Genomic DNA, 9046 nt, shown 5'->3' with positions numbered 1-9046 from the left:
TTACTGACTTTTCCAGCCAGGCACAGTGGCTCACACTGGTAATCCCAGCACTTCAGGAGGCCAAGGCAGGCAGATCACCTGACGTCAGAAATTCGAGACCAGCCTGGCCAACACTGCAAAACCCCATCTCTACTAAAAATACAAAAATTAGCTGGGCATGGCGCTAGGCGCTTGTAATCCCAGCTACTCTGTTGGCTGAGGCAGGAGAATTGCTTGAACTCAGGAGGTGGAGGTTGCAGTGAGCAGAGATCGCACCGTTGCTTTCCAGCCTGGGCAACAAGAGCGAAACTCTGTCTCAAAAAAAAAAGAGATGATTGACTTTTCTTTAAAATCTGGTTTGGCCGTGCTCGGTAGCTCAGGAGTGCTAACACCTTCCCAGAGCTGGTAGGCAGGTCGGCTGGGTTCTGGCTCACCCCCATCTGGCCCGACGATAGCCCCAGGAACACGTGGGGTTGTGTTCCTCACTGTGATACCAGTGCCCTGAAAAGTCTTACAGGCAGGGGTTTCTAGGTTGCAAAAAGGAAGTTAGGAACAAGCAGGAGCTTCACAGTAACACCAAGAAAGCACATGCACCCCAGGGTCCCGCCACAGCTCCCACAGATGTGGCTCTGAGCAAGCGCAGGGCAGCTGCTACAGCCCCACCAGCCCCAGGCTTGCCAGGCAGGTAGGCCTGGGAGAGGTGAGCTTTGTCCCAGAACAGTGGGGGATGGGGCCATCCTTAAAACCACAGCTCTGGCCCCAGTATCCCACCCCTGAGATACCCCAGCCCGTGCATCAGCAAAGACCCTGTGAATTCCAGCACTGTTTATTGAGCACGCGACGTCGGGGAGGGCGGCAGTGGCTTCCACAGTAATGGAGTCGGGCTGCGCACCTGTAAGTTTCCAGACGTGATCAGTAAGCTACATTCAAAAGCAGAATGGGTGTCGCGGAAGAGTATGATAAAAATATTTTGTATCAAACTTGTGATTAAAAAAATACAAAAGTCAAACCCACAGGCAAAGAGGAAAATGGCAATCCTGAGAGCTGCCCTGAAGTGTCAGCTAAATCCTGTAAGAAGGTGAACCCTGGGGAGGCCAGCACCCCTGGGGCAGTGGGAGTGAACAGGTGCCAGGCAACCTTCATAGCGCCTCTGGTGGGATGTGTGGCCAGTGCCCTAATGAGCAGAGGCACTGTCAGGTAGAGGTGGGCAGACAGGTGGGGGCAGAGCTGCACTGTCGGGTAGAGGTGGGCACACAGGCAGAGGAAGAGCCGAGCTCTGCAGCCTGGACAAAGTGGGAAAGCCCCCCCCACCTTGCATTTCCCAGCTTTGGCGGCTCCCAAGAGGAGGTGCTTCCCACTCGCCCACCCACTGCTGTGGCTGGGCAACAGGGTCGGGCCTGAACCTGTGGTCACAGCAGACCAGCTACCACTCAGCTCCAGGCGTGTCCAGGGAAGAAAGCTGGTCCCAGAGGCCCCAGGCCAGGGATGGGCCTCTGGGATCAGCTGTTGCCCTTCTGAGCTGAGGCCCAGCGCTCAGCAGAAGCCAGGATGGGGACCGGGTGCGGAAGTGGTGTTACTGTTCAGAGACAGCAGGCGTGAGTCGCGGGCGATGGCGGCTGCTAGGACAGCATGGACTGCTGCACGGCCTTCTGCAGGGACTGCCGCGTCACCAGCAGGCGCACCACCTCCTCCGAGCGCTTGGTGAGCCGCTTCCGGGCCTGGTCGTGTGTGACCATGGTCATGTCCCAGCCGTTCACCTGGCCCAGGGAGAGAACACAGGCCCCCCTCAGCTCCCTGCCCTTGGGGCTCTGTAAGCAGATGGCTTGGGGGGCCCAGGTCATTCAAGCAGGCCCCCCAGCCTAACATCCCAGGGCTGGGGGACACCAAGCACTGTGGCTGAGACACACACAGGAGAGAAAGCCAGCGTTCTCTGGGGCACGCCAGCCTGGGTTCCCAGTCAGCTGCAGTGTCTCTCCCAGCTGGGAGGCCGGGGCAGCCCCCACACCACATGCTGCAGACCTGCCAGCCCAGACCGCCTTTGGGACGCCCGTTACCTGCATGATCTTGTCCCCAATCTGCAGCCCGGCGATCTCAGCAGGGCCTCCTTCCGACACCCGTGTGACATAAATGCCCTGAAACAAGGCAGCCCAGGTCACCATGCTGGCTTCTGCTCTGTGGGTAAGGGGCCAGCCCTGCAGTCACCAGCCTGGCCCCTTAGCCACAGAGCAGAAGGCAGCATGGCACTCTCCCAGCCATCCCTCCGTGCCTGCACCCAGCCTCTCCCAGCACACACAGTGAGGACTGCTCCGAGACAGCCAGGGCAGAGTGCGGCTGCCCAGCCACGCACCAGTGCTGCTCATGGCCGCCCCCTGCCCCTCCGGGGCTCTGTCTGGGCAGCCCGTCCTCACCCCTACCCATCCTTATTCCCACCAGGTCACTTCCGATGCCTTCTTAGCATGGTTTGAGGTGAGGTCTGCTCCTTCCATGCAGACCCAGGAAGCAGAGACGCATCATCTCAGGCCCCAGTGCCCCATGGAGCGGTCCCAGGACCCCACACCCTCTCACCTTGTCTGTCTTGTCTTCCGAAAAGGGATTCTGGGAAGGATCCTGGTCGATTCCACCTCCAATGCTGAAGCCCAGGATTAAGTTCTCACCTTGACGCAGCTTGTGAATTTCAACTCTTTGCTGGCAAAGAAAAAAGCAAGTTGAGGGAGGTGGGTGGGTGGAGAATGAGGCTGCTGTGTGTCCCCGGCAGCAGCCTCAGCACCATGCCAAGGGGGTGGGGCCCAGGCCCCTGCAGGAATCCAGCCGCTTGCCAGTCTGGGAGGCTGAGGAGCTGGCACTCAGAACTTGGCCACATCGACCCACCCATGCAGCCCTCTGTCCGCAGCCTGTTCCCACTTCTGTGAGTCTCAGGCACTAGTCTTGGTCAACATGTGCTCTAAGCCCCTCCTGGCCCAAGGGTCAGGGTGCTATGGCTTCCGTGGGTGGGAGGCCCATCTCCCAGGAGGTGCGCTGGAAAAGCAGAGACCAAACTTGCATAGAAAGGAGAGAAAGGGCTTGCCAGCCACAGGGATGAGAGCACAGGCTTCAAGGTGTTGTGGATTCGTGTTGGTGAGACAAGTGTACAGCACGGGACACAGAACTAGGCGTCGAGATGAGGCCGCAGCTATAAGACTGGGGCCACATCCTGTCCTGGAAGGGGAGTAGGGGCATCTCCCTAAGCCCCGGGCCCTGATCTTGTGCAGTGCAGAGTGTTCTAGGACACTCCCACCATGCTCTGGGGCTGTGGTCCCCAACTGTGCCAGGTTCCTTTCAAAGCCCTTGGCAAGCACCCTCCAGTCAGCAGATGCTGGGAGCCAGACCAGATCACTCCGAAAGTTGAGAGTTTTAACAGGAAGGAGAAAAGAAAAAAGAAAAAGATGACAAACTAGACTAGACCTAAAGAGCTTTCCCAAAGAGGGGGTTCTTTGTAGCCCGAGGGGGTGAGGAGTAGCCTGACCTTGATCCTGAACCCACTGGAGTTCTCAGGAATTGAGTAGGGCAGGGCATGGTCAGCTCTGCTGCTAGAATGACCACTCAGGTGGTCAGCAGAAGAACGGACATCTCACAAAAGCAGGAAGCAGAGGCCAGGGGACACTGAGCTCCCCGAAAATGGAGATCTACAGCCTTGGGGAGCACTCATGCAGAGGAGGAGTCCAGCCTGGCTGAACACACATCACCCAGATGGGGACCCAGGAGGAGGAGGAGCAGGTCGAGTTGGGGTATCAGGAGCTGTGGGGCAGGTGTCCAGAAGGCAGATGGATCTACGGAGCCAGAGTTCAGGGGAAGAGTCCTAAGTGGCTTTAATATTCTCGAAATTCTACATGGAAGGCAGTGGAGACGGGAGTAAGCCTGCCCAACCCCACCCCCAATCCAAGACTCAAGGGAGAGGCCAGGCCACACACACCACGTCAGGCACGTTCCTGGTGTTACTAGAATCGGGGGGCATGGGCCTACAGTTTTGGGAAGGCCGTGAGACCACGGAATGAGGGAGGGGGACAGGCAACATGACCCCTGAGGCCCACTGGGCCTGCATCCTCAGGCCCAAAACAGTTCCTCCAGGCCTGCTCCATCCACGTGGTCAGAAGGGTAGAGGCCCTTGGGTTGGGGGACAGGGCTTTCACTTATTTGCTGGGGGAGGTCACACAGAAGGTGGCTTGCTCAGCTCCTCACCTGCCCCTGCCCCACTTCTAGCTAAAGAGCAAACCTGGTGCCTTCTCTCTGGGGCAGCTGGGGACCTAGAAAAGCCAGGCTGGGTGGGCGGGGTGCCTCACACGTGTAACCCCAGCACTTTGGGAGGGCGAGGCAGGCGGATCCCTTGAGGTCAGGAGTTTGAGACTATCCTGGCCAACATGGGGTCATCTCTACTAAAAATACAAAAATTAGCCAGGCATGGTGATGCATGCATGTAATCCCAACCACTAGGGAGGCTGAGGCAGGAGAATTGCTTGAACCCAGGAGGCAGAGGCTGCAGTGAACCAAGATCATGCCACTGTGCTCCAGCCTGGGTGACAGAATGCGACTCCGTGTCCAAAAGAAACATCCAGGCTGGTGCGGGGAAGGTGAAGCTTACGACAGCTGTCAGCTGGTCTGGCAATGCTTCCTCCGGGCCTGGGCCTGAGCGGGTGCTGCAGGCTCAGCCTCACATGCCACCTTTATCAGTGACTTCTCTGCCTCCACCCACCTGACTGCTGGACACACCCATCTGAGAGTACACAGCAGGTCCCCACAGCTCTGGGGCAGGGAATTTCACTTGACCCATTGCCCACCGGGCGGACATTGCTTCCCGTTCACCGCTCTCGGGAGGTGGGCAGGAGACCTGAGTCTTGACGTCGTGTTTTCTGGCTGAGCACTATCAGACTTTTCTCTGGGTCTCCCCACCTCTGCCATAGGGTTGGCCTCCAGGCCCCGTCCCGTCTTGACACAGGCGTCTGAGTCTAATGTCCCAGTCTCCCTCCCTCTTTCTGCCTAATCTAATAGCACCCAGCACCTAAAACAAGCCAGAGGGTGGCCAGGGGCCTACGCTAGCCCCTAGAGGGTCTCCTCAGGTCTCAAGTGCCGGAAAGAAGGCCTGGACTTTTTTTGCCTCAAGGGCTGGAGATCCAAGAAAAGTTCGAAGAGGAAACGCTCATCCCAGCTGTGTGAGCGCCCACCCTGGGCCGGGCGGCGCGTGGATCAGAGCAGCAAGGCTGGACAGACCGGGGAAGGGGCTGCCACAGCAGGCTCGGGACAGCCCCACCCCCAGATCGTCCTCCGGGCGGCGGCGCGGGCTGCAACGGAGGAAGCATTTCCTCATTCCAGAGGCTGCGACTCACGGACGTCGGGATCGGCGCCCGCCCCCCCGCAGCTGCCCGGCTGGGGACACTGAGGCCCGGGAAGGGGACGCTTTCCCAGGCTCCGTGGCCCTCCCCGCCCCGCGCGCGCGGTCTGGGCTCTGCCCAGGGTCTAGGGAGGCTCTAGGGTGCCGGCCGTCCCTGTTCCGTGGCTGGGGCAGCTGCGTCCCGCTCCGGCAAGGCGAGGACCCGAGCCCTGGCCGCCGGTTCGCAGGAGCCCCGGGTTCGATGCTTTGTCAACCTGCTTGGGGTCTCAGTTTCCCGCTCTGCGAGGTGAGATCGGGCCAAGACGAGGAGGAGCCCGCGCAAGCGCACTCACCACCACGGCGGTGACCGGCTGGCCCGGGATGTAGGACATCTCGACCCGCTCTGGTCGCCCAGCCCCGCTCGGAGAAGCAGGCAGCAGAGTCCCCGCGGCCGCGCCTTCGCTGCTTAACAAAGGCCGCCCTGCTCGGCCCGCCCCCTTATGAATAGTTAACAAGCCCTCCAGCCAATCACCGGCCGGAGCGCCACTCCACTTTCGGAAGTTCCGGCGCGTGCGCAAAAAAAAGAAAAAAAAAACGGGCTGGGGGCGGAGCGTGCCCGGGGCGCCCACGGCGCAGGCGCAGAGGGCGAGGCGGGATCAGGGCGCGTGCGCAGCCCGAGACCTCCCGGCAGCCTTCAGTGTAAGATGGCGCCGCGGGCGTCTCTTCTCCTGCCTGTCTAAGGGAACGCTAAGTACGGTGTCCGGCGCCGTGTTCCAGGTAACTGGGCCAGCGTGGCCAGGGAAGCAGACGCGCCACCGCCTCCTTGCCGGGCCGAACCCTCAACTTTCTCGGCGTCTCTTGAAGGTCCGAGGCCCAGGACTGGTGCCAGCTCTTGGAAGCTCCGGGGGAGGGGGCGGCGGCGGCGGCGTGAACCCAACTCGCCGAGCTCCTGGCGCCACTTGTAACTTGGTTTTCTCTGCAGCTCCGCGTTGTCCCGCGAGAAAGCGAGAGGCCGAGCCCCGGCGGGTGCGATGGCCGCGGTGGTGGCCAAGCGGGAAGGGCCGCCGTTCATCAGCGAGGCGGCCGTGCGGGGCAACGCCGCCGTCCTGGATTACTGCCGGACCTCGGTGTCAGCGCTCTCGGGGGCCACGGCCGGCATCCTCGGCCTCACGGGCCTCTACGGCTTCATCTTTTACCTGCTCGCCTCCGTCCTGCTCTCCCTGCTCCTCATTCTCAAGGCGGGAAGGAGGTGGAACAAATATTTCAAATCACGAAGACCTCTCTTTACAGGAGGCCTCATTGGAGGCCTGTTCACCTACGTCCTGTTCTGGACGTTCCTCTATGGCATGGTGCACGTCTACTGAAATGGGGGTCCGGGGGACTTTTTTAAACCACCAGATCGGGAGGACTGTGGTGAGAAATTAACACCGTGTAGACTTACCTAGTTTTTAAATGGTTGGATCCGCTGCTTGTTCTGTAACGTTATAAATAATTTATATCTGAAGACGGAGAGTCTGTAATATTCTTCAGATTAAATGAAGCGTGAGACACTTTGTGGAGTTTTTTCCTGCATTAACGCATAGGTCTGCCATTGAGGCAAAAGCGCCAAGATTTGATTCCTGGAGTGTGGGGACTGGCTATAGCCTTGTGTTAAGTCCTTGCATTTACACATAGGCCATCCAGAAATGGGCCCTAAGGGCCTGCATAAGGAAAGAACTTATTATTAACATTCTAAGAAGCAGTAACAGTTAATGTATTAAGAGTTCTCTAGGCCGGGCATGGTAGCTCACGCCTGTAATCCTAGTACTTTGGGAGGCTGGGGCAGGCAGAAAACTTGAGGTCAGGAGTTCCAGACCAGCTTGGCCAACATGGCGAAACCCTATCTACTAAAAATACAAATATTAAATATTACCCGGGTGTGGGGGTGCACACCTGCAATTCCATGTACTTGGGAGGCTGAGCCAGGAGGATGGCTTGAACCCTGGAGGTGGTGGTTGCAGTGAACTGAGACCGTGCCACTGCCCTCCAACCTGGGTGATAGAGGGAGACTCTGTCTCAGAAGAAAAAAAAAAAAGAGTTCCCCATATGCCTGGCATTGTGACTTCTACTGTTTACACCAAGTCTCTCATTTAATTTTAGCAGTAACCTTACAGGGTAGATGTTATTGTTAACTCCCTGGTGAGGAACCTGAGGCTCAGAGGGGTTAAATAACTTGCCAGAGGAGGAACAAGTAGGAAGAGACAGAGCCAGGATTCAAATGCAGGTCTCTTAATTTGCTCTTGCTATGTTGGCTGGGTGTACCTTTCACAGGCCAGCGTTCCCTCCCACTAACCACTACTTCAGGTATGGATGGTGTCATTTCAGTTCCATTTCATTTAGTGACAGTCTCTTCCATAAGAAAAAATAAAGTCAAGCTGTTTTTGTTTTTAGAATATGTCTAGGGAAGATTAAACATTGTTTGGACATTTAGGCCGGTCACAGTCCATCACGCCTGTAATCCCAGCACTTTGGGAGACTGAGGCAGGCAGATCACCTGAGTTCAGGACTTCGAGACCAGCCTGGCCAACATGGCGAAACCCCGTCTCTACTAAAAATAAAACATAAAAATTAGCCGGGGATGGTGGTGGGCACCTGTAATCCCAGCTACTCAGGAGGCTAAGGCAGGAGAATCGCTTGAACGCAAGAGGTAGAGGTTGCAGTGAGCCAAGATTGTACCACTGCACTCCAGCCTGGGCCACAGAGCAAGACTCCATCTTAAAAAACAAAAAACTTGTTTGGGCATTTAAGCTGAACTTTGGGGTGGCTTAGGGTGTGAACACCTATCTGTGTTAATCCATGATTCTTGTCAGGAGGGTTATCTTAGAATAAAGCGCATGTGTTTAGTTGAGAAATAATGCATTAGAATTATAGTAATTGCCTGACTGCAGTGGCTCACGCTGTAATCCCAGCACTTTGGGAGGCCAAGGCTTGAGCCCAGTGCCTGGGCAACATAGACATCCATCTCTATGAAAAAACTTTTTTTTTTTAAATAGCCAGGTGTGGTGGCACGTGCCTGTAGTCCTAGCTACTCGGGAGGCGGAGGTGAGAGGATCAGGATCACCTGGGCCCAGGAGGTGGAGGCCGCAGTGAGCCACGACTGTGCCACTACACTTCAACCTGGGCAACAGCAGGACCCTGTCTTAAATGACAGCAGTGAACATGATGTTGCTCATTGGATTTATCATTAACTGGGGAGACCAGCATTACCTAATTTCACAAACACTTAAATTATGGTAAGTGCTATGAAGAAGACTTAGCACACCTAGCCCAACTTGGGGGATGGAGGTCAAGGAAGGCTTCTTTGAGGAAATAGCTTTATATCTGAGACCCAAAAGGTGAGTAACAGCTGAGTGTGGGGAACGCATTACCTTCAGGAAAGCGCATGTTTGCAAGCCATTGGGCAGGAAGGAACATGACTGTATTTAGAGGGTGAGAAGAGGTCACAGGGTAGACCCAGACCAGATCATGGAGGGCAGTCCTGGGGAGGGGGCGCGAGCCTGTAGTTCCAGCTACTCAGGAGGCTGGAATGGGGGGATCAAGATCACTTGAGCCTAGGAGATCGAGGCTGCAGTGACCTCCCATTTGCTCTGGCCTTGATCTCAGAGCAAACGGGGTAAGCCTTTGGAAGTTTTCAGTCTGAAGTGATGTAACCACATTTGGACCTTTTTTTTTTTTTTTTTTTTTTTT

General features: G+C 56.7%; 2 protein-coding genes across 3 annotated transcripts; one reads left to right on the top strand and one right to left on the bottom strand.

The window, feature by feature from the left end:
• Window positions 1–1212: 1212 nt before the first annotated feature.
• TAX1BP3 (Tax1 binding protein 3) lies at window positions 1213–5864 on the bottom strand. Its single transcript, XM_017512203.2, has 4 exons — window positions 5674–5864; window positions 2545–2664; window positions 2034–2111; window positions 1213–1736 (listed from the first exon to the last, which is right to left on the bottom strand). The coding sequence occupies exons 1-4, from the start codon at window positions 5710–5712 to the stop codon at window positions 1599–1601; spliced, it is 375 nt and encodes a 124-aa protein (XP_017367692.1). The 5' UTR covers window positions 5713–5864; the 3' UTR covers window positions 1213–1598.
• Window positions 5865–5928: 64 nt separating this feature from the next.
• EMC6 (ER membrane protein complex subunit 6) lies at window positions 5929–6873 on the top strand. Of its 2 annotated transcripts, none has more exons than XM_017512204.1 (2): window positions 5929–6097; window positions 6303–6873. In XM_017512204.1, exon 2 carries the CDS (start codon window positions 6352–6354, stop codon window positions 6682–6684), a length of 333 nt encoding a protein of 110 aa, XP_017367693.1. In that variant the 5' UTR covers window positions 5929–6097; window positions 6303–6351; the 3' UTR covers window positions 6685–6873. The 2 variants fall into 2 exon arrangements, with proteins under 2 accessions (XP_017367693.1, XP_017367694.1); XM_017512205.2 differs by having other exon boundaries at window positions 5985–6184.
• Window positions 6874–9046: the final 2173 nt, after the last annotated feature.

The sequence above is a fragment of the Cebus imitator genome, unplaced genomic scaffold, assembly GCF_001604975.1.
Source record: "Cebus imitator isolate Cc_AM_T3 unplaced genomic scaffold, Cebus_imitator-1.0 Scaffold464, whole genome shotgun sequence".
NCBI classification, from domain to species: domain Eukaryota; kingdom Metazoa; phylum Chordata; class Mammalia; order Primates; family Cebidae; genus Cebus; species Cebus imitator.
Note: the sequence above shows the minus strand (reverse complement) of the source record. Positions and strands in the feature narration are given on the sequence as shown.